The sequence below is a fragment of the Zonotrichia leucophrys genome, chromosome 19 (genome assembly GCF_028769735.1).
Source record: "Zonotrichia leucophrys gambelii isolate GWCS_2022_RI chromosome 19, RI_Zleu_2.0, whole genome shotgun sequence".
Classification (NCBI taxonomy): domain Eukaryota; kingdom Metazoa; phylum Chordata; class Aves; order Passeriformes; family Passerellidae; genus Zonotrichia; species Zonotrichia leucophrys.
Window position 1 is genome coordinate 11,039,584 of NC_088188.1, and position 26,652 is coordinate 11,066,235.

A 26,652-nucleotide genomic window follows, 5' to 3' on the forward strand; every position below is an offset into this window, starting at 1 on the left:
CTAATAAAAATTTGCTGCTGTGGATTTTGGATTTTGTTTCTTGGGACATTTTAGAGAATTGTCACAAGAAAATATGGTATTGGAATTGATAATCTTCATTATTTCGTTCCTGCAGAACTCCCCAATATTGCAAATGTGAAACAGAGAGACTGCAGTGCAAAGGAGGAGGCTGGGGGTTGATGAAGCATTTAGAAGCACTGCCTTTGGAGTGTATTTTTTTAAACCTTAACGTTGCTTTGCTGAGCAGAACCATGGAAATGTTAAACTATAACTTCCACATTTAAAAAACAAAAATTCCTTTCTGACTCCCTCAACAGTTAGAATGCTGTCTTTCCCAGCTCGTTTTGATTTATTGCAGGAGTCATAATTGTAAGGTTATCTGGAGAAAAAAGCCTTTGAGAAAGAGGCATGTTCCTGAGAGCCGTGTGCTCAGCGCTTGCCGTGGTGGCTGAGCCGGGTCGGTGCCACCCAGGCTGGTTTGTGAGCCTCAGCTCCCCTCTAGTGGCGGCTCCTTCCACACCACCGCGGCTTTGTTAGCGCCGAGGAGTAAGTGCTGAGTAGTTGCTCCCCTCACGCCTGCTCTCTTGCCTTGCCTGCAGTCCAAAAGGATATCTGCTAAGGATGCCTTAGCTCACCCCTACCTGGACGAGGGCCGGTTGCGGTACCACACCTGTATGTGCAAGTGTTGTTTCTCCACTTCGACTGGCAGAGTTTATACCAGTGATTTTGAACCCATCACTAATCCCAAATTCGATGACACTTTTGAGAAGAACCTCAGTTCTGTTCGGCAGGTTAAAGGTGAGCAGGAGTTAACCTTGCACGTGCACTTGTCCCCCTGCACTGGGGGGATGTGGGATGGAGCTGGGAGGGAGTTGGGATTTGTGCTCTGCATCCACACAGTGACCCCAGTGCTGGTTTCTTTTAGTTATTTTTCCATAGTAGACACTGGGAAAATTTCTTTTCACCAAAAGAACAGAATTACAAGTGTTCTGAGATAAGGCAGTGGCACAAGCATGAGCTGATCTGCAGAAGTCTGTGGGTTTCAGATCTCAGCAGTGCCCATCCCTGGCACCCTGTTCCTCATCCTTTTGCTGAAGGGGGCTCTGGGGGAAGGGGAAGTCGCTGTGTGTCTGTGGCCGTTTGGGGCTGTGAGGTGTGACCTCCACAGCTCTCCTGCAGCCTGGAGCTGAAGCTGAGTGGTCAGATTCAGGGAAGCTGCAGCTCTTCTATCCTCCCTAAAATGTACTCTCAGTAAGGGAAGTTCTCTTTCCCTCCAGTTGACATTGCATTTTACTGAAGCCAGAAGTGTTAATGCTGTGTTGTTTTGTATTTTTCTCCTGTGTACAGAAATAATTCATCAGTTCATTTTGGAACAGCAGAAAGGAAACAGAGTGCCTCTCTGCATCAACCCTCAGTCTGCTGCTTTTAAGAGCTTTATTAGGTAACTGTATGTAATCACATCTGATATTAATTCCCATTTATTAGTAGTACAGAAGTCACACATCCAGAATGTTTTAGGTTTTCAGTTCCTGAGATAGCAAGGGCCCATAGATAAAACCCTTGTGAACTGTATTTGTGAATTCTTCTAGAATTTTAAGTAAAACATGAAAACCTTTCAAGTAACATTTTGTGCAAAAGAACAGAAGTCAGACTGAAACTGGAATTGTGAAGGTTGGCAAGTTGAATTTGGCTTGTGGAGCTGCAGGGTGAAGGCATTGCAAGGAGGGACTGAGGGGTGAAAATGCACAGATAAAGGAATATTGGCTCTTGTGCTGGTGGCCGTTGTCAGGCTCGGGTTGGGTTTGGCGTTTGGTACTGGGGTGTTTGATCCCCCCGGGCTCAGGTTGGGTTTGGGGTTTGGTCCCGGAGGCTTTGGTCCCCCTGAGCAGTGAGCACTGTCCCTGTCCCTGCACTGAGCACTGAGCACTGTCCCTGTCCCTGCACTGAGCAGTGTCCCTGTGTCTGTGTCTGTCTGTCTGTGCAGCTCCACGGTCGCCCAGCCCTCCGAGATGCCGCCGTCGCCGCTGGTGTGGGAGTGACCCGAGCGCCCCGTACTACTGAAGATGTAATGTAGCTTTCCACTGGAGCCTGGGATTTGCAATTCTGGAGGTTAATCATGCTTGTACTGTAATTTTACTAATGAAGTTTTAAATTAACAACCACTACTTGTACAATATGAATAATACTTAGAAATGTACTAGACTTTTAATCTTGTAAAGTGGTTGTGCTTTTAGAAGAAAATATTTTACCCAGAGTTGCACGTGTTTTATGAATTCTAGTGCAGCTGTGATGGCTCAGCTCAGAACAAACAGAATTGAACCAAATTCGGGGAGGTTTTTTCTTTTTTTTTTTCCATTTTTTTTTCCTTTTTTTTTTTTTTTATTGAAGTGAGATTGTACAAACAGATAGACATACATTTTGATATTGAGCCATTCCTGAAGATTTTGGGTTTTCTAAAACTAAGGAATACAGAAAACTTGACTGCGACCAATCATGAAGTCCCTGTGGGTGGCCGTGGCCATGGGAAGTGGCCACGGCCCCTGATGCCCAACCCTATAAATAGCTTCTCACTAGAGCTGTGATGGTGATGTGTGCTGTTCTAAAATCAAATGTTGTGAGTAGAGAGAATGAGTTTGTGACTAGGAGAGACTAAACTTCTGTTTCCTTACCCAGTATAAATATATATATATATTTAATCTATTTTTATTAGAAGTTTTTCTGCTCTTTCTTACATAAAACCCCCCAGCATGCATCTTCTATGTGTGTAAATAATTCCATTTATGGGCTAATTTCAGAGATCCCTGACATCATTGCTGTATAGAGAGAAACTAGCTTGCACATTTTAGGTCTGTGAAATTTTGTGAGAACTTTTTCCTGCACTGGACAGTTGAGAGAAAAAAAAAGAAAAGGACAAAAAAAAGCACATAGGGAATTCTGTTAATTGTGTTCGTGTCTTTAGGCAGAGCTGTGGAAGTCTTGAAATGTCACAGTAGTAAATAACTTTTATTACTTTTTGGCTAATTCTTTTTCTGTTGGAACACTGAATTCTGTGCATATGTATATATGAACACAAATTGAAGGCCTCTACCTCCTGGAGTATACAACTTGGTTTGTTTACCTCCACATGATTTTTTTTTTTTTTAAGTTTAGTGTGGAGACTTGAAACTTGAATGTCCCTTCCAACTTTTGTATTTAAAACAAGACTAGAAAATTGAAGACTGTTTTTCACCTGTACAAAGGAATACTAAAAGGTGGTCTTAAAATTTGAGCCTTGGTCTGGAGAGAAACCATGGTGTTTGTTATGGACAATTAACTGTTAAAGTTATTGTAAGTTATCTGTATTTAGCAGAGTATTTTCAACAAGAGTGATCTGAGCTGGAATTGGAGACTATTAGTAAGTTATGTTTGGAAGTTTTAACTTCAATGAAGTAATTATTTGCTGTGAAAGAGACGAACATTGAATAACTGAACAAAGATGGTGCAATATCTTTGTTTTTTATGAGGCTCCTAAGAATAAAACCAACTGAAGCATTTCAATTCACTTGAATGAGAAACGTGTTTAATTATCGAGCCCCAGAAGACACTGGTATGAAAGGTAAAATCTCAGAGGTTGGTCAGTTAATGTGGCACACTTGCTGGTCACTTTGTAAAATGTAGATTTGGAGTACAGTGGTGAAAACATTAAATGTGACATTTGAAAATGCGGCGGTGGTGTCATTCTTCCCTGCCCGCTGTGTCCCGTCCCGCTCTGCTCTGGGATGAACCCGGGCGGGACGTGCCGCTCCCGGCTCCGGGCGGCTCCTGCAGCCGTGGCTGTGACCGGGCCCGGCGGAACCGGAGCCCTGCGCTCGGGCCGGGCTGTCACGGGACGCGGGCACCCCTGGGCTCTGGAGCTCCGCGTCCACGCGTGCGGGGGAGGAACGGCGGGGCCGAGGTCCGGGACCAGGGGGCACAAGAGCCGGGCTGGCGGGGGCGCGGCTGCCGGCGCCCCGGGGAAAGGGGGAAAAGAACGGGGAAAGAGCGGGGAATGGGGAAAGAACCGGGAAAGAACGGCGAACGGGGCGTGACCAGGGCAGGGTGTGGCCGCTGGGCGGGGCCAGAACAGGGTGTGGCAGGGGGCGGGGCGGTGCCGCGGGACGTGGCCGCCGCCGGGCGCGGCGGGGCGGGGCCTGCGCGGGGGGCGGGGCCAGCGCGGTGATGGCGGCGGCTCCGCGGTGGCGGGAGCGGCTCTTCGCCCTCTATTTCATCTCGCACATCCCGATCACGGCGCTCATCGACCTGCAGCCGCTGCTGCCCGCCGGGATCGCGCCGCGGGCCGTGAGTGGGGCCGGGGCTCGGGCCGGGGCTCGTTCCGCCGATGCGTGAGGGGCACCCGCCGGTTTGATGGGGCCGGGGGCGGCCTGCGCCGAATCTCGTGTGTGGAGACATCGGGGGGGGAGAGGGGGAGAGAAACTGCAGCGAGCGTGTGAAGGAGCGTCTGGGAGAGAAACGGTGCTGGTGCCACGGGATGAGTCACAGCCGGGTCATTCATTGGGGAGGAGCGGGAAGGGGAGCGGGAGCGGGAATGGGAACGAGAGAGGGAATGGGAACGGGAGAGGGATGCCTGGCCCGCGCGTCCCGCGGCTGTGGCCGGTGCTGCTGCCGAGAGCTGTGGCGGGGATGTGGCCCCGGGGAACTGGTGCAGGTCACTGCTCGCCCCGGAACGGGCGGTGGGGATGTTCCTGCGCCCAGAGCGGGCTGTGGCTGTTCCACCGCTGCCCAAGGACATCCTTTCCGTGGCCATGGCCCCGCTGTCCCCTCGCTGTCGCGCTCGGCACCGGCGCCCGGAGGCTGCGGCAGCGCGGGGCCCGCGCCACGTGCCCCGGACGTGGCTCCTGCGGGCCCGGGCATTCTCCGATCCCGGGCTTTCCTCGAATTCCTGCCAAAAATGCAACAGGGAATTGTTGCTGCTGCAGGAGCAGGCATGCCAAATTTACTAATTTATTCGTAAAAATCTCTGGCTTGCTGGGTTTTGAACAAAATCATAGAAGACAATATCATAAAATCAATTAAAATAACGGTTGGATGGCAGATAATTAGTTCAGCCCTCATCATCAGGGTGTCACCTCCTGCTTGAGTTTTACAACTGGTGATTTGGTTTTTGCCATCGGAACTGCCAGTAGGATTACACCAGTATAGGAACCATTTCCAATTAATAGTTAACCAGCAGATCTCAATGCATATCTCTCTGTTCAAAGTCCAGCGTAAAGCCATGCTGGAGTTTACATTTCTGTCAGAAACTAATTGCAACTGCCTGAGTCCAAATCCTGGTGCTGAGCTGTTCCCCTGCAGCAGCCCTGCTCAGGACCAGGGGCTCACAGCCTGGTGGCTTCATCCCATAGAGAACCACAAGCTCTGCCCTGCTCTGGTGGATGCTCAGTGACTGACTGTCGTTTTGGGCTTTTTCAGCTGACAGACCTGTTGCAGCAGTATGCAGCTTCCTTCAGGGACCCCCTGATGCTGCAGCCCCCAGAGTGGTTCAAGGCGTTCATCTACTGCGAAGCCTTTCTCCAGCTGCCCTTCTTCCCCATCGCTGCCTACGCCTTCCTGAAAGGTGGGGGCAACCAGCGTGATCGAGGGCATGTCCTGGGGGCATTTCTGCAGGACTGCTGTGCAGCACAGAATGTTTCTGTATCATGATTAGGGGGTTTGAGGGAGGTACTGCAGAGGGCTGGGCTGCCAGGGCCCACATGAGTGTTCTACCTGAGAAAGCAGCACAGAATAAAGTTTGTCAGGAACAAAACCTTGTAACTACAGGTCCTTGTGAGGTGCAGCCATTTGTGTAACCACCATCAGCATTTGACATCTGGGTAATTTCCAGGCCAGCTAAAGGTCTGGGTCAAGCCTGTATACTCATTTTGTTACTTTAGATCTTTCAGGATCACCCCTTTGTTCTAAATTGCCATCAGGGGAGAGAAATTTCCCTGGTTCCTACTAGTACTGAGGGTTTTTTCTGCTCCCTATTCCATCTGAGCAATGGCCTACCCTGGCAGAGAGGCAGCAGTCAGTGTTCTGTCACTCGGAATTCTGGGTGTTTCAAAATACTTAAATATTCTTTCCTTTTTGCTTCTGTACAGGTGGCTGCAGATGGATCAGGACTCCTGCCATTATCTACTCCACCCACGTGGCCACCACTCTGTTTGCCATCCTGGCCCACATCCTGTTCCACGACTTCTCCAAGGCGGAGCACGCGGGGCCGCAGACGCTGCGCGAGCGCCTGGCGCTGCTCTCCATCTACCTGCCCTACCTGCTGATCCCCCTGCTGCTCCTGTTCACCATGCTCTGCAACCCCCACTACAAACACGTGGAGAAGAGGAAAAGGAAGTAGCTGGCTCTGGGGGCCGTACACACCACACCTGTGCTGCACCTGGTTCCGACCCTGCGCTGGCGGAGTCCTCTGGGACAAACGTCTCCCTCGTGTTGGCTGCACTGGCTGCTGCAAGGAAAAATGGAACTGGGTGGAGTGCACAGCCCTGCTTCGACCACACACAGCTCTGGCAGCGGCCTGGGCCAGCCTGGGGTCAGGTCTGTGCAAGGCCTCTCTCCCAGGAAAATGGTCTTTTAACGCTTTGATGTGTAACTCTGTGAGGGGACACACACACACACACACTCACACCCTGCAGCTGATACTGTTCTTCCAAGGTCCCTTTTCCCAAAATGACTGTTTGGAAACCACTCAAGTAGGAAATCTGTCTTCCAACCACATATTCTGAAGAATTCCCAACCCATTACATACAGATTTGCAAAGCTGTTCTTTTGAAGCATTCCAAATCATATCATGATTCTTAACTTCCTTGCCCCTTCCTTTAAAATTTCCACTGCCTTTGCTCTGCTTCATTTTGATTAATTATAAATGTCTGATCAATGATAAATGTGCCAAAATCTGGATTCATGAATGCTTAAAGTTACCCTTGACAACCAGGAGTACTGCCCAGAGGATTCTGAAGTACTTCAGGAATTGTAACCAAGGAGTTGGAAATTTCTTTCTTCCCTAAAATCACTTCAGGTATGGAAATAAATAACTAAACGCATTAAACTGCATTCAGTCTTCTTCAGGGAATGGCTGAAGGAACCTGCAGTGACCATGAGATGGTGGAGAGTTCACAGAGTAAATCCATGTGTAAGTTACAACTACAGGTAGAAGTTCTGTGGTTGGGGTTGGTTTTCATCTGGAGCCTGGTGAGGTGTTGGGCCCTGTGAAGCTGCCCAGGCACTACTGGCACGTTTTATTCACTGTGTGAAGTTGAAGCCTTCCCCAGGCTTTGGAAAGGGCAGCATTTCCATACTGAAGTGCTGCAGGCATACACAAAATGCATCTGTTTGCACTTCCAACACGAGGCTTGAGCTCACACTTGGTTTGTGCACTCCTGGTGTCACTGACACTCACAATGGTTTCCCTCATCAGTCTGGTGTTCCATCCTAATAATGCCCATAAAAGGATTCAGCTCTCATGACAGTCCTGAATGGACATTCCTCAGGAACAGTTCAAAGTTCTAAATTCTCATGTAGTTTCTGCTTTTTTGTGTCTGTAATTGGTCCATTCTGGAAATCATACATTTCTGTCTGTTTTTAATAATTCTATAGAAAAAGTAACAGGCAGATATAGATCCAATACTGCTGCTTGTGTGTAAACCTTTACATTGAAAAATAACAGAGGAGGAGCAACTAATTCTGGTACAGCCAGACAGTCTGAGAACAATAATTTATTTTCTGATTTCTATGAAAGAGCTGTAGACTTCGAAAAGCGACACAACAAAGCACCAGTAGCAGTAATTCAACTGGAATTTGAATTAGAACTACTGACTGTACAAAACTGGTATAAAATCAAAGGCCAGAACAGTCTGTGCAGCTGTGAGCTGTCAGCCCTTCTTATTGCCATGGTACACTCAAGCCAAGGTACAGCCCCTCCATTGCACAAACCATCTGCATTCCTGCACAGTGGAAATTGCATATTTCTGAAATTCTCAAGATTCTGGAATGGTCAAGTTTCCATGTGAGCTGGTTTTTATCTTAAAATCCTCTATTTCTGGAAGATGAACTGGTCGATGAATTCGTTCTGGTCCGCTTCGATTTTGCAGAGGGTCTCGTACTCGATCCGGTACCTGTGAGACAAAACAGAGGGTCCAGCAGCCCGTGTGAGGGGGTCAGGGCAGCCCTGGGAGCTGGGAGGGGAGCTGGGCTGCCTGGGTGAGTCACCTGCCAGCAGCAGGTGCCTGAGTCACACACACGGCTCTTTATCAGCCAGCCTCGAGGCGATGCAGCTGTCAGGGTTCTGCACTGCCCCTGCCCGTGCTGCCTCTGTTCAGCCCTGAAGTCCTCAGGGATGAACCTTCCCTGGGTCACCGCAGGGCCTGAAGGTGACTCCAGGCCTGTGGCATTGTTCCCATGTGCTCTGGCCAGGACGCCTTTGATGCAGGTGGGGCTGTCTGAAGCAGCCCAGGGTCCCACAGCACAGGCAGACAGCCCTGTGTCCACCCTGAGCCTTCCCGCAGAGCGCTGAACACAAAACTCACCTTTCCAGCTGCATCTTCTTCTCTGCTATCAAAGCCTGGAGCTGCTGCTCCTGAGCCTCTCTCTGCTTTGCAATCGACTTCAGCAGGTTCCGTGCCCCGATGGCCTGGCAGGACAGGGCAGGGATGTGTGCAGGGGTTTTGGTTAGCTCCTTCAGCCCCTTTCCCTCCCAGCAGGTGGACTGTGAGGCATTTCAGCCATGCCAGCAATAACAGAGGGTGGTGCTGTGCTCCTGAGGGGTGGGTGGCAGTTTGTGTTCCCCAAACTCGAGGAACAAAGTCAGCGACTCCTCTGGATACACAAACTGGGCACTGGCCCTACAGCCAGACAAGCTCAGGCTACCAGAGGCCTCTCCTGCCTCTGCAGGACAAATTCTACCAAGATGGAGTGATTAAAAAGCACACGTTCTGTTTCTGTGCAGAAATATAGACAAGCAGGGAGAGCGGGACTGGTTCATGTGTGAGCAATATGACACTGCCATAAGTTTCATTAATTCATTACTATTGATTAATATTATCATTGATATCAATTTAAAAGACCCAGTTAACCCCAGAGGAATGCCAGCAGAATACTGACAGAGAATCGTTGCTTCTGCTGTAAAGGGAGGGAGGGATAGAGAGGCCCCACACAGGACAGTGCACACGAGAAGCGAGGAATTTACTGCACAGTACCTTCATCTTCTCACTTTCTACAGCTTTGGCCAGTTGGTCAACGAGCTCAATCAAGCTGCCCACTATGTTCTGAAATTCTGCTGTTTCTGTAAAGGAAAAAATTGTCAAGTGATATTCACAACTTCCCTAAAGAGATCGAACGCTCCTGCTTTGCCGTACAGTTTTTAGACGCAGCTGTACGTTTAGGGTTTACAGTAAACAGGAAGGTTTTAGGACTCGGGCGGGATCAGATGAAAGGGGCGAGAGAAGGCCTGAGGTGCCCGGCCCGGCCCGGCGCGGCACTCACTGTCCACGAAGGCCCGGCACTGCTCGCGGAGCTGCGCCGTCTGCGCCGCCACCTCGGGCTCCAGCACCCGCAGCTTGTTCAGCTCGTCAAAGTGCAGCCCCGCCGCGCCCAGCGCCGCCTGCGCCATGGCCTGGGCAGCGAGCCGAGCCGAGCCGAACCGAGCCGAACCAAACCAAACCGAGCGGAGCGGAGCCTCGGCCGGCACTGCCGGGCTCGGGCTCCTCCGGCACCGCCCGGCCCGGCCCCGCCTCCGCCAGCGCTGCGCCCGCCGGGAGCCGGGGAAACTCTTCCGGGCCGGCGGCTCCCGGGGCGGGCCGGGGTTGAGGGGCGGCGGCGGCGGGTGAGTGAGAGAGGCCGGGCGGTGCGCGGGGCCGCGAGCGGGGCTGGGCCGCCTCTGTTCGCTTCCCCCGCGGCCGGGGCGGACGGAGCCTGTCCCGGGGGGCTCGGGCGGAGCGGGCCCGCGGCAGGGCCGGGCAGGGCCCGCGGGCCGCTCGGGGTGACCCGCGCGGGGCCGGCTCCCGTTGTGCACCGGTACCCGCGGGTTCCCCCGGCTCCCCCCGGGCCGTTGGGGTCGCTCCTTTCCCGGCCGTGCTGGGCCGGGGCGGGTCCCGTTGCGGGGCCATTGTTCCGCAGCCCGTCCTGCCTCCCACGCGGGGCAGGAAGGGACGGGAAGGGATGTGGGGAGCTTTCGGTCGTGTCAAAAGGGGTAATTAGAGATCTCTGGCTGTTTACAGAGGCCTCACAGCTCCTCCGTGGCCACCTGCAGAAGCTGCGCTGGCGGGGCAGGGGGTTTAGCTTCTTTTCTCGTGTTTAGCTTCGTTCATGGTCAAAGCAGTGAGAAACTGCCTGGGGGGACGGAACTGATCGCGAACCTTTCTGAGGAGCTCGGTCGGACAGGCTGGATTCCTGTCTCCTCACGGGTTCGGTCTGGCTGCTGTTATAAACATGCCACTGTTCTAAAAAGGGGATTTTGAGGGTTTAAAGCAAGGCAGGACATCAGTGACAAACAGTGGTGTACGTGGTGGGGAGTCGTGTTTATTTTCTTTTCAAATTAGAGCTACGTTCACTGGTCGGGGCTCCAGGATGGACGCAAGAGAGTTTTGAATGAAAGGAGTTAGCAGAAAATAGAACCTTGTGATCCATCTTTTCAGTGTTGAGGCATTTGAAGAGACATTTGTGTCTCCAGTTCAAAGTCAAACCAACATTAACAAGCCCCGCTCAGGGGGACGCACACGCCCCAGCTGAAGCAGGGGCAGGAAGCTCTTCAGGGCATTTCAGCTGGGCTCTGTTGGGAGGCCGAGGGGGAGCTGAATTCCAGCAGCGTGTGAGCGGGGCCCTCCTGCCGTGTGGTGTTCGCAGTGCTGGCTGGAGATACAACAACAGGAAGTCGGGAGAGTTTCACGTGCCTCAGAAGTGTGACACAGCACAGGCGGCATCAATTGTCTGAAAAATGGCCGAATCGTGTTTTGTCAGGATGTGCGTAGCTGTGTCCTTAGGAAGTGTCTCTTCCGCAGAGTGACATCCTTGTCTGTGTGTGGAGTGGCCGTGGGGCTCCGTGCTGACCACGCTCCGTGTGCTGACCCCTCGCCGTGGTAACTGCTGACCCCTCGTTGTGGTGACCACTGACCCCTCGCCGTGGTGACCACTGACCCCTGGCCCCTGGCCGTGCTGGCCCCTGGCCGTGCCGAGCCCTGGGTGATGCCGGCCCCTGCCCCGCCGTCCTGGCGGGCTGAGGCGTGAGGGCGGCACCACGGCGGGGCCGGCCCGGCCCACGCGCTGCAGGGTGGTCATCTACCTGCAGAAGGCCATGTCGGGGGACACGTGCCTGGGCAGCGCCCTGTGCCCGGCCGCCGGACACAAGCCCAAGGCCGGCGCGCTCAAGGGCGGCAGCCTGGGCAACAAGTACGTGCGGCTCAACGTCGGGGGCTCCCTGTACTACACCACGGTGCAGGTGCTCACCAGGCACGACACCATGCTCAAGGCCATGTTCAGCGGCAGGATGGAGGTGCTCACCGACAAGGAAGGTAAGGGTGTGGCTTTCATTGCTAGCGGTTTTGTAAAACAGCAGGAGTTTGCTGGTGGTTTTACTCCGTTAAGGATGTAGAGAATGATATATGCCAAAAATAACTGGGAGCATTAGGCAGCCAAGTCCTGTTGGTGCTAGCAATCCTTTGGCTTTATAGAAATACCTGGTTTTGTTACTCAAAAGAACTGGGGAAGGACTGGTGCTCTTTCCTGCCCTCGTGCTGGTGAGCAGGTTGGTGTTGGTGTAAAGACTGAACAGACAGTCTGTGGGTTGTCATTTCTGTCACATCAAGCAGTGGCATCATTCAAACCACGCACGTAAGGAGGGACGTGCAGTTTTCAGCTTTGAGGCTCAGAATAGCCTGCCTTGCTTTGTTGAAAAATCTTTTTTTTTTTTTCCCTTTTCCTGAGCAGCATGTTTCAGTTGTGGCTCATGGTGCCATGGCAGCATTTAGGGATCAGTCAGGCAGTGTGTCACCTCCAGCTGGACACAGGATATTTTAAATCCCTGATACATTATAAAGGGCAGAACACACAGTTTTGTCTAAGAGCCTCAGCCTGGATGGAAAATGAGAGTCATGTTCTGATAGCTCCAGCTGGAGAGTCCAGCAGGGGTTTAGCTTACTTTCCTAGGTTGTTTTCTCTGCCTAGATTCCAAAATAACACTTTTTTCCTGCCTTCCACATTATGGGGAAGGGTTTGGCACCATACTAAGCCTTGTGTGTGCGTGCACCCTACACTGCTATTGTTTGGCAGCAATCAGACATCCTGTTTCCTTAGGGAATGTGACTTCAGGGATTTTGTAAAATTGCAAGAATTTGTCCATTTGCTACTGTTTCCTCTGCTTCATCCCCTCTGTGCTTCCTCCTGATCTGTCTGTCCTATTCTTTGCTCCTCTTTGGGGACTAGAACAGCTTTTCCCCCACACTGGGTTTTCTGTGCCGATCTGCCTTTTAGCATCTTCAGAACATTTCTTTCTTTTTAACTCCAAACAGCAGCAGCAGATGTGTTTGGAGAATTGCCAAATACTCCTTATTAGGCCACAGAAATTATCCATATCTACTTGTTGCAGTCAATAGTGAACTCTGTCTTCTAGTCCTTCCCTGGCTCTCAGAGGTTTCTGACTGCCCAGCATCACAGTGTAGCCCTGCAGTTGGGTTCCTGCAGCAATCTCAGTGCATTGTGCTGGAAGCTGAGTGTTTTTAGCTTGGGGCTTTGCTTTTGGGGTGCTGGAAAGCAGTGGGAACATCTGTGCAACATTCAAGGGGCTCCACTGTCAGGTTCTGTTCTGGAAGCAGCTTCAGTTTGCTCCAAGGCAGTAGCGACTTCCACTGGGTGAAATGGGAGAAGCGTCCTGAGCGGTGTCAGGAAACCTCAGTGTTGTTTAACCTCTCCAGAGAGCTTTTCCTTGCCTCTTGTGTTGAGGCGACTGAAATGTGTTGGCTCTTTTTCAGGCTGGATCCTTATAGACCGTTGTGGGAAGCACTTTGGAACAATTTTAAACTATCTCAGAGATGACACGATTGCACTTCCAAAACACAGGCAGGAGATCAAAGCCTTGATGGCAGAAGCCAAATACTATCTCATCCAGGGCTTAGTGGACATGTGCCAGGCAGCCCTGCAGGTAAGAACAGAAGTATCCTGTGAAGTGTTTCATGGGTGTTTTGCTTATAAAATTTACTTAAGACAACTTAAGAGATTATCTCATGGCCTTAGAGATGGCACCAAGTCTGAGGTGTGCAAGGCAATTTTAAAATATGAGTTAGTAGACAGGTGGTGAGGGATCTGGGGACACGGCCTGGCCTGCCCACACTTAGGTTGTGCTCTGTGTCCCTGAGGGCTGGCTCGTGTTGGTGACATCCTGTTCTGCCACGTGCTCAGTCCACAGTGGCTGATGCTCGTCTGTGCAGTGGTTTGAGTTGATTAAAACTACTGCAGACTCCTTCAATCCTTTTCTTCAAGAAAGGATGTAATATTAAACCCACTTAAACCAAGTATGACTAGACCTTGTCCTGGCTATAGCTGAGGACATCCACCTGCATCCCAATATTTCAATTACTGCTGCCTTCCGGGGATGGGAAATCTGTGCTGTGATTCTGGGTTGCAGATCAAGGTAAGCTGGGTGGTTACTGTAGCAACCCAGCTCTTTTCCTGTGCATCACAGCGTTTGGGAACATGGCTGGAGGGGCTGAAAGAGGCAGCAGCAGCAACATCAGCTTTAGCGTTTCTTTCTTATTTCCTCTCTTTCTTCTTTCATTAAAACAGGACAAGAAAGACTTGTATGAACCTGTCTGCAGCATCCCTATTATCACCTCTCCGAAAGAAGAGGAGAGACTGATAGAGTCATCAATGAAAGTAACTGCTCTTTTCAACTGTGGGTTTATTCTAAATGTATTGAAACACAGAACTTACCTTTTCTTCTTTTCTCTCACTCCCAACAGCCTGTTGTTAAACTGCTGTATAATAGAAGCAACAATAAATACTCCTACACCAGGTATGTCCCTTCTTTTTTCCCCTCACTTTAGTGGAAAAGTTGCTTTTTGACTGTGGGAGTGGAAGATGATGATGAATGATCTAACTTCACTTCTTTTGGTTTGCTTTGGGTTTTGACAACTATCTTGGTTTGAAAAGTAAGTAGGGCCTTACATTGCATGTCTGACAATAAAACTTTTTTTAAAAAAAATAATGTATTCATTCTGGCAGTGTGTCTGTGCTGTGCAGCATGCAGAGCACATGGCCTTCCTGCACACAGTGACTCTGGACTTCTGCTGTCATCAAGCCAGAGAACTTCAGTGAAGTGGGGGTTGATCATCTCGAGCATGGATAGTTCATGTAATGGTTTGGGACATTGTGCTGTCCTTATTAATTGTGTAAGTTGACCTCTAAAGGCTGGTGTGTTTGCTCGTGGGGTCAGAGCAGTGTATTTGTATCTGAAATGGGCTATTACCCCTCTTTTCTTGGCAGCATGCGGCAGTGAGTCACTACTTATTTGTATTCTGCAGTTGGATCAGTGCTGAAAGCTGGCGGAACAGGCAGAGATGGCTGCTTGAAAAGCCCTGTTCCTGCTTTTGTTGCTGTGTTTCAGTAACTCTGATGACAACTTGCTGAAGAACATCGAGCTGTTTGACAAGCTGTCGCTGCGGTTCAACGGCAGAGTGCTGTTCATCAAGGACGTGATCGGGGACGAGATCTGCTGCTGGTCCTTCTACGGGCAGGGCCGCAAGCTGGCCGAGGTGTGCTGCACCTCCATCGTCTACGCCACCGAGAAGAAGCAAACCAAGGTAATGGAGCTTCACCCGCCCGTGCTGCGGGTTACAAACGGTCCTGGTTAGCTTCAGGAGCCTGCAGAGCTTCTCTCACTTCAGGAGTTAGCTTTGAATTTGCAGTGGTGCAGCTGAGGTTGCCAGGGTCCAATGTTAAGAATCAGAGACACTGTATTCCCTTCTAGAGCAATCTAAAAGATAAGGCGCGGGAGGTGACCTGGTGGGAGTGACCCTCCAGCACAAATTTTTTACTCTTTATGATGTGTGGGTTTGTGGCTCCCGTGTGGGTGTGCGTTGCAGTTGTTACCCTGCATGGCTGAGGAACAGCACACGTGCTGTGTTTTGCAGGTTGAGTTCCCCGAGGCACGGATCTATGAGGAGACCCTGAATGTCCTGCTGTACGAGACACCCCGAGTCCCGGACAACTCCCTGCTGGAGGCCACGAGCCGCAGCCGCAGCCAGGCCTCGCACAGCGAGGATGAGGAGGGGCTGGAGCTGCGCGAGCGCGTGCGCCGCATCCACGTCAAGAGGTACAGCACCTACGACGACCGCCAGCTCGGCCACTAGCTGGGCTGGCCTGCAGCAGCTGCAGCTCCCCTCCTGTCCCTGGGCAGGAGGGGGATCCCTGGACAGCCATCTTCACGGGGCTCCTCAGCCCTGGAAAGGCAGCGGGGATTTGTGTGCGCAGAGCAGCACTGAAGGCCAAGGCCTTGCAGAACTGAGGCGTGAGTTGTGCACCTTGTGCCGTGCCTGCAGGCTGGCCCCTCCTCCTGCTGGGAGGGGGGTGTGGAACGCTGGTTCTCGGTTTGTGGTTGCTCTTTCCTAACGATTTGCCAGTTTCCCCCTTGCCGTGAGCAGCACTGCTCTTCCTGAGTCAGGCTGGGCGGTTTGAAAAGCTCTTTCCAGACAGCTCCCCTTCCAGGGCCTTGTACCATGGAACTTGCAGTTATTAAATCAAGATACTGAAGAGAGAACTTGAATGTGGCTGCTCTTGGCAGACCCTACATGGGATGACCCCCAGCAGAAACGTTTGGCTGGCCAGTCAGCTGCACCTGTGCTCTCCCACCCCTGTCCCCAGAGCACCTGCAAAGGTTTGTGTTCCAGGATAGTGTCCTTAAAACTCATTGATTCCTAGGCAAGCTCTTCCAAAGTGGTGAGAATCAAGTCATCAGCCTCTCCATGTGAAAAGTGGAACTCTCTGAAGATGTAAATGTGTAGGTAATGACTTGTCCTGGGAGAGGGGAAATGGGTATGGTGAGGGAAGAAACCTGAAGTCAGCAAACCTGAGCAGATTGTGGCACTGTTGCCCTGGTTGAAGCTTGTCACTGTGAATTCCTGTTTATATAAACAAGGGCAATCTGGGGAATTGGTTTTACATTCCTCCTGTGGCCTAAAAGTGCTATTTGATGTTACATTTCTCAAGCAGCGGGGAAGAAATTGCAGTGGCTGGAGAAGTACAGGCTAAACAGTGTTTTCTAAGGCTAGAACATGTGAGTTCAAGTTCTGTGTCCTGAATCCCTTCTAGAGGGTAGAAGTTGAAGAAGAAAAACAGCTGTGAAAATATTGTTCTAGCATGGAACTGTGAGAGGCTTTGGGCATAGCAGAAAGTTGGCTTATACTGGATTTTAAACTGAAATAATCACTTTTATTCTGTGTGCTTGGCTGGGTGCTGATTTACAGGGCACTTCAGGAGGTGGGGGTCAAGTCTGCTCTGAAAATTTGGAAATTTCTGGAAATTTTCTGGAAACAGTTTCAAGTTCTGTATGAAAAGCCATTGTTGTACTTTTAAACATTTGCTTGTATGTTTGAGCTGTGGGTAGCAGTTTTGCCACTGTCATGGTAATTCCTGCTGGCTGCCCACTGGAGCCAGGGATACTTTGGATATATTCCACAGCTGCCTTTGTGTTCCCATATCATTCCTGGTCACGAAACTCCAGATTCCACAATGGTCAGTCCTGAACTGCTTTGACCAGTGCCAAATCCACCTGTAAGATTTAAAGAAAATTACTGCAAAACCCTGCCAACAAAATGATCCCAAATTATTGCAGGGAGTTCGAAGGAGAATTGAGATCTAGATGGTTTGGGAGTAATGGAAGCAGGGGAGGGAGCAAAAAATTATTTGCACTCATTTAGGTTTTTGAAAATTAAAATATTGTGGGTTAGTAAGAAAACACTAACAGACTTAGGATTTTCTTGCCTCTACACGTGGCAGGATTCACTTCATTCTCCTCACATTCAGGAAGCAGCATTGCACAGGGATGCACCTGCCTTCTTGTGAAAGGCCTCTTGAAATTTCTAATAATCCTAGCAATCTCTTTTATACTTCTTTCTGTAAGTTTTTGTTTTCCAGCTGGTTATTCTGTTGTGCCAGGGAAAATACAGCTGTTGAGGTTTAGTTTCAACAAAGATTTTTGTGATATTTCTCTCTAATTCTGCTAGAGTGTGATGTGGATTTTAAAAATTTTTTCCCTCCACTGATGCTATTTAATTAGAAGCCACCAGCAGAAGCTGCAGTGATGGGGTCTTTGTGCTGCATTTAATAGCTTCAAGTTAGTATCTTGTGCTTTTTCTGTCTTGTAACAAAGGCTGATGCCATTTAAAAAAACACGTGGCACTTCTGTTTCTTGGCAAATGATTTACATTATTTTTTCTTGTTACTATCATAGTGAATGTTAACAGAGTAAGTAAGTGATGCTGATAGCCTTGCAAAACTGTGTTTAAATGAAGTTATAAGCAGAAAAATGTCATATTTGCTTTTATTTTTTCTGGGGAGGACAGGTGTGGGAAGGAGTGTGTGAAAGAGAATGTCAGATCCCTGTGCTACTCCAGAGGCTTTCTGTACTCACAGATTCATTAACAAAATGGACCCAACTTGTGAATTGTTACTCTGTAAGAAGCAGAGGAAAGCCCATGTTTTGGCTTAGTTTTCCTTTCCCTATTTCCCACAGCCAACAAGTAGTATTAATTTCTGATTTGAATTTAGATTAATTAACCTGGGAAGCAAACAGTTTTGAGAACCATCTGGGTTGTGAGAATCTTCTACCAAGTGCGAGGGATCTTCTAGGTGTTTGTGGAATGTGGAATATCAATAAGAACTGTCAGCAGTTGTGCTCAGGTTTGAAATACATGCAGATATCCTTTCCATTTCACTGTAGGCTCTCCGGAGTGCTGCTTGTCTGGAGCTGCTCCAGCACGGGCTGTCACCGAATCTGCCTTGCCCAAATCATGCCCTGCTCCAGTCTCTGCCCCACCAGGTTCTGCTCATTTCGAGTACTGGAGCTGAGATGGAACACATGCTTTGTATTCTCACCTTAATCAGTCTTTACGTGAAGGAAGGCTATTAATTATTGTGGCAGGAATGTTCTAGACATTCTAGAACATGAGTTTACTGCCAGGATAGTGCAGAAGCAGCAGCAGGGAGCAGGGTGACGCAGTCTAAAGGCAGCATTGGTGGGTTTGCAGTGAGCTCTCCAAGGATCTCTGCTCAAATTAAGCACAGATTAAGACAATACAGGTTTCTAATTGTATGTGTTTGTCTGCAAATTGAGACTTGTACTGGCTTCCACGCAGACCATTACAAGTGGGTGCATTAACAGGAATTTGGAGCAGCCTTTAGGAGAAAAAAGAGCCTGTTTGCCCCTCTTGTAGGGTGTGAATTGTAGCTGCATCAGCTGTCATTCTTACAGGGCTCACTGTCTCTTCATCCTGAATTGAGTCCAAGCCCTGTGCATGCAGGCAGTGCCCTGAATGAGGGAGTGAGTGTGTGCCAGCCGTGCCCAGCCCTGTGCCCCAGGGCTCCGGGGTGGTTCCCAAGCGCAGTGCCCGTGCCCTGGCAGCGCCTCGGGCCCTCTGCAGGGAGGGAGGGAGCCCTGCCTCGGGGTAATGGGCAGCAGGGGCACAGGGGAGAGCTCTGCGGGGCTCAGCTCCGGCTGCTGCTCAGTGCCCAGACAGAGGCACTGCTTAACCTCCACCCTGACATTCTGCCTTTGGAGCAGGAGACATTTATCCTGCTGCAATGTTCCACTCCAGTGACTTTGATCTTTTGCGCTTGTTGGTTAAAACAGAAAATAAGTGATGGACAGGGAGGGTGTTGGGGGGACCATGCTGTCACCGAGAGCTGCATTTGAATGGGCATTGCTTACTGTGGGCTTGGTTTGATTTTGTTCTTCTCGAGGTTTTTCATTTTCGGACAGAATTCTCTCCAGGCAGTACTGGGGATAGACCTGAACTGGATGGGTCTGCCCAGCAGCCCCTGCCTACACAATGAGGTTGTGTTCTGTGACAATCCTTGGCATTCACCTCGCAGCCATCTTCCCCCGTGCTGTGGGACAGATCCTGTTCCAGCCCTGCCCTCCCAGGGGACAGGCTCTGTTTGCTGCATGTGTGTCACTTCTCCTCCTGCCATGGAACGAGTAACACCCTCCCCTACCTCACAGGGTGGCTGACACTTAATTTGTTTATTGAGAGTAAAGGGTTCTTTTGGATTTCTATGATACTTTATATCCAGAGGATAAGAAATATGATTGCTGATCTTGTTTAAATTGACATTCTGTGATCAAGTTATTTTGTTAGAGATTCAGTCTTTGTTTTATTTTCATGTCTAACTTTTAAGGGTCAGTTTTACAGAAAAAGTACCTAGCTAATGCAGTAATTAATCAATTATCTGTTGATTAAAGTGTTTCACCAGTGCATTAAAAGGAAACAGAACACTAATTTTTAATAAAGTGTTATATTTTGTCTTCTGTGATTTTTCTCCAACATCATTACTTTTTATTGGTACTGTGGGTCGCTGGAACTTTAGTTCCGTGTTGCCGATGCGATCCCCACCGGGGATTTGGGGTTGGTGCTCCCAGACCGGGGCCGGCAGCGGAGCGGGGATCCGTGTCCCGCCTGCTCCGTGTCCCCCTTGTCCCCCTTGTCCCCCTTGTCCCCCTTGTCCCCCTTGTCCCTCTGTCCCCGCTGTCCCCTCCTGTCCCCCCGTCCCCGCTCTCTCCCCGCTCACAGCGCCCCCCCGCGGCCGGGCCGCGCCCCCGCCCCGCCCGCTGACGTCACGCCGCGGTGAAGATGGCGGCGGGCCCGGGTCGGGAGCTGTGAGCGCCCCGGGCCCGCCAACATGAGCTGCTCGGCGGACGCCGTGAAGGACAAGCTGCTGTGGAACGTGAAGAAGGAGGTGAGGGCGGCGGCGGGGGAGGCCTCGGGCTGTGCGGCGGGCAGAGCTCCGGGGTCCGGCCCCGGGGGGCCGCGGGTCGCATCGCGCGGGGAACGCCCTGCGGCCCGGGCGGGGGTCGCGGCCGCTCCCGGTGCCGCTCCAGGCCCCGGTGCCGCCCCCGGTGCCGGTGCCTCGGCGGGGAGCGGGCTCGGCCGTGCGCGCCCGCCCGGGGGGCGCCGAGGACGCGGCTGTGCCCCGGCGGGGCTGGCGGGGCTGCGGGCGGTGCGGCTCCGGGGAACCTCGGCGCTCTTTGCCCCGGGCGCACCTGGAGCCGGGATGCCGCCCGCGGGACTTGTGGGCGGCAGGAGGCTGGCATCGGCTCCCGCTCCCGGCGCTTGTGTTTCCCGCAGCACTCGTTTTCTATGACTTTTTCCTTAAGTGGGAGCTTTACCGGAGAAGGGAGGGAAATCGGAGGTAAGAAAGGTAATCTGAGGTGCCCGTGGATGAGCCGAGCTGACTCCCAGGTGCCAGAGCACCTGTGCCCTGGGAAGGGTTAATTTGGGTGGTTGTTCTGTACACACCTGTGTGACATTGCCGGGCTGGGGCAGCCAGAGCCGTGTGTACATGAGGAGCCCAGCGCCGCACCTGAGCGGAGGTGTCCGGTCACACTCGCGGCCGGGCCGGTGCCGCTTCTCCTCGCACGGCGCTCCCCGGCTGCGGGGCGGCGCTCGGCCGTGCTCCGTGCCCGGCACCGCTCCGTGCCCGGCACCGCTCCGTACCTGGCGGGCGGTGCTCGGCCGTGCTCCGTGCCCGGCACCGCTCCGTGCCCGGCACCGCTCCGTACCTGCCGGGCGGCGCTCCTTGCCCGGGGCTCGGCAGCACGGACGGATGGCATCGCGCTGGAGCAGCTCCTGCCGGGGCGGGAGGAGGTGCCGGTGGTGCCCAAGGGCCATGGGCGCCTCTGGAGCGCGTTCCTGCTGGGGCTCCCTGCGGCCGCCCCTCCCTTTGCACCCATACCGGATTTTGTGGGTTTGTGGCTGTGGTGAGCTGCGTGTAGCTGCCGGTTATTACACGGTAGTGAAACGGGGTTTAATGCTTATCCCTCACAGCAGTAACAAGTTTTTTTTAACAGGTACCTGCCCTCCTGCTCCTTCCCCTCCTCAGTTCACTGCTGGGGAAGCAGCAGGAGCCGTCCAAGTTCAGATGTAAAGTTGTTGCTGTGGCCAAGGTTCCTGAGCCATGTCCTGGTACTCATTAATGCTGGAATCAGAGCACATCAGGTGTTGTAGGGAGTATGGAAAGGGCAGAGCAGGGACAGACACAAGGACAGTCTGTATGTGGAGCGGCAGGACTGTGTCCCAGGATGACCCAGCCAGCAGCTGGCTCTGGGCAGGTGGTACCTGCTGAATGCCGCCACGAACATGCCACTTCGATTAGAAATTTCTGCTTGAACCAGAACCTCTGAGCTGAGGCAGTGCAAGGTTTTATTTAGAAGTGGGTGCGCTTGCTCTCCTGAGTGATGCTTAAATATATAAATAAATCGGATAAATGTTTTCCAAGTGTGAACATTGCAATCTTGTGCTAATGCATGAGATGGAAAGTGAAATGGATTTTCATAACCCAAGCCAGCTCAAGCTGAGGAGAAGTAGTGGTGTGTAATTAAAAAATCTGAGGCTAATTTGTTTTTAAAGTCTCTAAAATGTTTTTAATTGGACTCTGGTTTTTAAATGACTTGAATAATGCTTGAAAGTGTTATTTGTACCTTCTGTGTCATCTGCATTTTTGTTTTGTCTCTGGTTTGTTTTTTCCTTCTCCCAAGTCCTCACCAATGCTCTTTTAGAGCACTTAGAGTGGCTTGGCTTTTTAGGGTTGGCCAGAGCTTTCCAGTCTAAAATAGCCATGAGAGCCTTTGTTGATTAAAAGCAGGTTGAGGGAACACCCCTCACCTGTGCCCTCACAGACCTGTGGCCCCTGTCTGTGCTCACAGTCAGAAAATGGCTCAGGTCACAGTTGGAGACCCTGAGATGGAGATTTTATTTGTCTTCAATAATCAATTGACAAAGAGGCAGGAACTGAACACGAGCCACTGGTAGCTGCCCACCACCAGATAATGCTGCCCTTAAGGACTGTATGTAATTTTCTCCAATAGAATTTTCCACCTCATTTTTTATCATGTGTGACTTCATACAGCCACTCCTGCCTGCTTGCTGGGAAAACCTGACTCCATGTCCGTGTCAGTTCTCAGAGCCCTGGTCCCCTTCCCTTGTCCTTTAAACCCAGACTCTTATTTCCTGTTGAGTGATTTTCCCATAACTTCAGTAGCCAAAGGAGTTCATAGGCAGTGTATTGTTTCTGTGGGCTGTTCCACCAAGCCTGGTAAAATTCAGCTGTCTTTGCAAAGTATAGAACAGTTATCTCCAAAGTCATTTGGTCCAAAGTGTTTAGTTTATTTTGCCTCAGTCTCTCAGCTAAAACTTCTGCATTTTTCCTTTGGGAAATTTAATGCTGTTTGCTTTTCCTCAGATGGACTTTCCCATTGGTAGGGAATATATTTTGTTGGCTTTCACAGAAAGGAAGACATGTAATGTGTTTCGAAAATGTAACTGCTGGGATTCATGCTGAGGCCGCTTGGAAGTTCACGTTTCAAGCATTTATCTCTCTCTGCAGGAAAATCTGTTGTGACAAGCAGACTCATAAAACAGGCTTTTTTCTCTGGCCATTTCCTTTTGCCTCCTGAAATGGAGGGTTTTGCCATTTCTGGATTTAAACAGTACTTTCTAGCTGTGAAACAAACAGGATAACAATAACCTTAGCAGTTCTACCCTGAACGATTTCAGAGCACTTCAGAAGCTCAATTGCTCAACTTGCAGCTGAAATGTAAGGGCTTCTGAGCAGAAGTGCAATAGTTATTGAACAGCTTTTATTACACTGCCAGTCTTTCATCAGGAGTAAGGAGTCAGTGCAGTAGGAGCTGTCGATAAAGGAGGTGAGCAGAAGCTGCCCAAGCTGAAGAAGATATGGATGGTGGACGTTAGATTTTTTCCTTCAAGGAAAAAATGCTGTAGGCTTTAACTGTGTTCCTGGTTATTGTGGTGTGTTATGAGCATTCTTCTTTACCATTTTTAAAGTTTCCTTCAATAAAATAAAAAAAAGTTAAACATAAAGGCATTTCTCTTGTGCATTGCTTGAGTGAAACTTAATAAATAATCCATTTATTATGGTATGGGTTCAGTGTTTGACTGCTTCTGAAAGTTTTAGCCTTGTAGGATGTAGGATAAAGTCAGAGCAGTGATCCGTTAGAAGATCCTTCAAATGCCAAGCAACTTCTCTCTGGGGAGTTTGCTTTGCTTCACCTGTATAACGCTGCCACCAGGACCTTCTGTGCTCCTCAGCACTGAGATCTTTACCTGGCTGGGCAGAGCTTTGCTGTCCCTGCTCTCAGGGGGGCAGATGTGTGTCCCCAGAGCCTGGCACCAGTTCTGGGGCGAGCAGGTGTCCCCGGGGCTGCAGCTGGTTCAGGGACAGTGGCACTGAGTGGCACGGGTGCCTCGCTGTGCCACCAGGCAGGCCCAGAGGAGAGCCTGGTGAGGGTGAGGGGCTCCTGTGTTCTGCAGGGGAGGCACAGAGAGAGGGTGGTGTTGCCAGGGCTGGACGTGAGCCGGTGTCACAGCTGGCCCCAGCGCTCCCTCCCCCTGCACAGGCTCCTGTCCAGGCTCTGGGAGCAGCCCTGCATCCCCTGCACATCCCCTCCCTGTGGGGGCAGCTGGGGACGCTTCTGGTAAAGAGATTCATTTGCAGTTTGGTCAGGTCTGCTGGTAGCTGCCAGTGGGTGTGTGTGGGGGCTTGTGCTCAAAAAGCTCCATTGTCAAGTGCCTCCCGAGAACAGGGACAAAGCAGCAGAATTCCCTATGAAGAGCTGTGCAATATTGCAAGGGAATTAAGGAAACAACCAAAAAAAAAGCTTGTGTTCCATTTGATCAGAAACACTTGCTTTAGCTCCTCGCCTGGAGCATCCATGAATTACGTGGCAGTGAGGGATGACGTGGGATTGAAGAACATTGCATTCCTGCTTTTGAATCTTCTCATATCCTGTCTATGCCTTAAAAATGTTTTCTAATAACATTCAGTCACTCTCCAGAAAATGCAGGGAGCTTGCTTGGCATCTGGTGGCAGAGGGGAACACACAGAGAGCCTGCTCTGTGTCCTTAGCTCTGGGGCTTAAAGTCTCCTCAGAGACACTGGATGGTGCTGCTCTAGAAAAGTAGCATTGATTATTGAATCTGAAACACTTTTCTTTCTCAGTTTTTGTACACTTAAAATTTTAGCTGATGGGGATCTCAATAACATACTAAGCTGATTGGGGTGTGCCTGGGAAATGTGTGTAGCAATGAATTGGCTGCTGAGCACTTGAGCTTTTGCCCATTGAAACTATTCTTCTTCCTCCCCGTTGTTAGGATGCGAATTGCAGTTAATGTTCTCTGGGATGCTGAGGCTGGTTTCATGGTGTGCAGTGCTGAAGTCCTGTCTGTGCCCTTGAGCTGTGTGTGCTCAGGCTGCTGTGACCCTGCCAGCGTGGTGACTGTGCTGCACCAGGGCAGAGTCTGTCTGCCTTCAGCCCAGGGGCGCTCATTGCTTTTTGCCAGTAGTACACCAGCCCTTTCCTTGGGGGAATGAAACTGTGCCAAAGGGATTGCTGAGCACACAGCATAATCCAGATGTGAGACCCATTCACGAGGCCTCCTCACACCTCTGCTTCTCCCTTGATACCCTCCTACTCCTCCACCTCCAGCTGCCTCACTGTGAGGTCCTCAGTTCTAACAGCCATGTCAGAAAAGCCACAGGAAAGAAACAAATTGCCTGGCTCAAAGTTTATATTGTCAGGCCTCAGGTGTGAGCAGCGAGCCAGGTTTTATAGAGTGCAAACGACTTGTTTTGAAATCCTCAGCTATAAAACACGTTCTACTTTCAAAGCCTCTTACACGTTTCCTTTTTCCTGTCCAGTGTTTTCTCTGCGACTCAGAGGGCTCCTGTTTGATAAGGAGCACAGATTCTGGAGGATCCGTTTGATCCAGAACTTGGAGCGAGGCAAATGCCATGTGTTGAGAGGCTCGTGCAGCAAGTGCCAGAGCTGCAGCCTGCTGCCAGCCGGGCTGGGGGTGTACGAGTGGGCACAGAGGCCCCAGGAGGAGTTCTGGGGGAGGGGGAGTTTAATTACAGCATCCAGAATTGGTCTCACAGATGGTCTTGCTGGAGGAGGAAGCCCTTCAAAGCGGAGAAGGCACCTCCACAGGCAGCTGCAGAGCCCAGCTGTCAATGGAGCACTGCAGCTCTCCTGCTCCAGCACCAAGGGGAAAAGCCCAAAACCCTGGGACCTGTCAGTGCCATGAAGTGGTACCCAGTTAGCTCTAAATGCTGGAAGAAGAGAGTGTCTGGTTGAGTCTTCTGCCATGGTAGCACTTACTTTCATATACTGAAAGTGAATTGGCATATGTTTAGTCAGGGTGTCATAACCCTGTAATTGTAGCTCACAAATGAGAGAAGTCAAAAATTATGGTTAATTTGTACACAGAAGAGAGCGAGCTCTCCACGGCCAGGAGGAAATGAGTGTCTGTTAAATGAGTTGGTGATGAGCTGGAAACCAGTGAGGTTTCATGTGGTGTCAGGCTGAGGAAGCCATTGGGGAGAAATCACTGGCAGATGAATGGAGGGTGACTGCAGCCTCTTGCCAAGAGCCTCATTGTAAGAATTGTCTGTTTCTTCTTTAATTTTTGAAAGTCAGTAATTTGCAATGATTTCCCTCTGGAGCTTGACACATCTTGAACCCTGAAACTAGAAAGGAACTTTGTTTTAAATCATTAAAAAGTGTGATAAGTGTAATTTTATTTGCTACAATTGCTGAATCGTGTCTTGAAGTGATAACTGAAGGCACTGCCTTCTCTGTAGGTACTGTAATAATTTTGTATACTGTCCGGTGCAGCAGAGCTTTGAAGGCATCATTTGTAATTGCTGTGGCATGCTCCCTGTTTCCCAGGCAGGGGAAGGCCCTAAAACTCTCTGGGAATGTGTGCCCGTGTTGCTTGAGAAAGAGCAGAATGGCACAAGTGGAAATGGGACATAGCTACACAATCTGGTTTCATGAGCAGAAGAGACTGTGAAGGCCAAGGATGAATCATATAGAAAGTCTTTCACAGCTCTTCAAAAGTTGTGCTGGAGAAGTTCTCTGGAGGGTTCTGTGGGCACACCCCAAACAGCCTGTCCTTGTTCTGCCAGAGGTTTCCTCATGCTGTTATAGGCCCCTGAGGTTTGTTTGTGCTTCCCTCCTTAGATCCATTCCTCCCTGCAAAATGTGATGTGAGGGAGTTGTTTGTCTGTTGGTGAGGGGGAAGGGGCAAGCAGTGGTTGAAACTGAAACTCCCAAGTGCTGTGCTGATTTTGTTGGGATCGTGCAATCATTTCTCTCTATTCATTTTAGGTAAAGCAGATCATGGAAGAAGCTGTCACCCGGAAATTTGTACATGAAGACAGCAGTCACATCATCGCCTTATGTGGTAAATGTCACACAAAGAGCTAATGCTACCTAACCTTGCTTTTCCTCTAGACATTTATTTTCTCTGCTGTCAGAGGTAAATGCAGGGATTTAGACACTAGAAATCATGGCGTTCAGGCCCATTTCACCTCTGTATTTGCTACATGTGTGTTTACATTACA

The 26,652-nt window shown here is 50.5% G+C and overlaps 5 protein-coding genes across 12 annotated transcripts in view; 4 read left to right on the top strand and 1 right to left on the bottom strand.

Annotated features, from left to right (window-relative positions):
- The window catches only part of NLK (nemo like kinase), a 37,141-nt gene extending 33,436 nt beyond the window's left edge, over positions 1-3,705 (top strand). For both annotated transcript variants that reach the window (XM_064729328.1, XM_064729329.1), the window contains 3 exons: positions 600-798; positions 1,348-1,441; positions 1,985-3,705. In XM_064729328.1, coding sequence (XP_064585398.1) covers positions 600-798; positions 1,348-1,441; positions 1,985-2,039 — 348 coding nt within the window. In that variant the 3' untranslated portion in view covers positions 2,040-3,705. The remainder of the gene's footprint in view (positions 1-599; positions 799-1,347; positions 1,442-1,984) is intronic.
- A 476-nt stretch (positions 3,706-4,181) lies between these two features.
- Positions 4,182-7,080, top strand: TMEM97 (transmembrane protein 97). Its single transcript, XM_064728961.1, has 3 exons — positions 4,182-4,317; positions 5,449-5,593; positions 6,117-7,080. The coding sequence occupies exons 1-3, from the start codon at positions 4,198-4,200 to the stop codon at positions 6,365-6,367; spliced, it is 516 nt and encodes a 171-aa protein (XP_064585031.1). The 5' UTR covers positions 4,182-4,197; the 3' UTR covers positions 6,368-7,080.
- Positions 7,081-7,726: 646 nt separating this feature from the next.
- On the bottom strand, positions 7,727-9,760 carry IFT20 (intraflagellar transport 20). The gene is made up of 4 exons (XM_064728962.1): positions 9,508-9,760; positions 9,222-9,307; positions 8,553-8,656; positions 7,727-8,141 (listed from the first exon to the last, which is right to left on the bottom strand). Exons 1-4 carry the CDS (start codon positions 9,632-9,634, stop codon positions 8,060-8,062), a joined length of 399 nt encoding a protein of 132 aa, XP_064585032.1. The 5' UTR covers positions 9,635-9,760; the 3' UTR covers positions 7,727-8,059.
- On the top strand, positions 9,749-19,532 carry TNFAIP1 (TNF alpha induced protein 1). Its single transcript, XM_064728960.1, has 7 exons — positions 9,749-9,847; positions 11,022-11,531; positions 12,987-13,156; positions 13,798-13,887; positions 13,974-14,026; positions 14,618-14,813; positions 15,144-19,532. Exons 2-7 carry the CDS (start codon positions 11,315-11,317, stop codon positions 15,360-15,362), a joined length of 945 nt encoding a protein of 314 aa, XP_064585030.1. The 5' UTR covers positions 9,749-9,847; positions 11,022-11,314; the 3' UTR covers positions 15,363-19,532.
- A 317-nt stretch (positions 19,533-19,849) lies between these two features.
- The window catches only part of SGSM2 (small G protein signaling modulator 2), a 36,662-nt gene continuing 29,859 nt past the window's right edge, over positions 19,850-26,652 (top strand). For all 7 annotated transcript variants that reach the window (XM_064729560.1, XM_064729564.1, XM_064729563.1 and 4 more), the window contains exons 1-2: positions 19,850-19,965; positions 26,417-26,492. In XM_064729560.1, coding sequence (XP_064585630.1) covers positions 19,909-19,965; positions 26,417-26,492 — 133 coding nt within the window. In that variant the 5' untranslated portion in view covers positions 19,850-19,908. The remainder of the gene's footprint in view (positions 19,966-26,416; positions 26,493-26,652) is intronic.

Excerpts from the sequence above, each read along its gene's own strand:
- IFT20 (XM_064728962.1), bottom strand. The coding sequence starts at position 9,634 with ATGGCGCAGGCGGCGCTGGGCGCGGCGGGGCTGCACTTTGACGAGCTG. Across the intron at positions 8,657-9,221 it reads TAGAAAGTGAGAAGATGAAG|GCCATCGGGGCACGGAACCT; the intron begins GTACTGTGCAGT and ends CTGTCCTGCCAG. Across the intron at positions 8,142-8,552 it reads AAGAAGATGCAGCTGGAAAG|GTACCGGATCGAGTACGAGA; the intron begins GTGAGTTTTGTG and ends TTTGTCTCACAG.
- TMEM97 (XM_064728961.1), top strand. The coding sequence starts at position 4,198 with ATGGCGGCGGCTCCGCGGTGGCGGGAGCGGCTCTTCGCCCTCTATTTC. Across the intron at positions 4,318-5,448 it reads CCGGGATCGCGCCGCGGGCC|CTGACAGACCTGTTGCAGCA; the intron begins GTGAGTGGGGCC and ends GGGCTTTTTCAG. Across the intron at positions 5,594-6,116 it reads TGCCTACGCCTTCCTGAAAG|GTGGCTGCAGATGGATCAGG; the intron begins GTGGGGGCAACC and ends GCTTCTGTACAG.
- TNFAIP1 (XM_064728960.1), top strand. The coding sequence starts at position 11,315 with ATGTCGGGGGACACGTGCCTGGGCAGCGCCCTGTGCCCGGCCGCCGGA. Across the intron at positions 11,532-12,986 it reads GGTGCTCACCGACAAGGAAG|GCTGGATCCTTATAGACCGT; the intron begins GTAAGGGTGTGG and ends GCTCTTTTTCAG. Across the intron at positions 13,888-13,973 it reads TGATAGAGTCATCAATGAAA|CCTGTTGTTAAACTGCTGTA; the intron begins GTAACTGCTCTT and ends CACTCCCAACAG.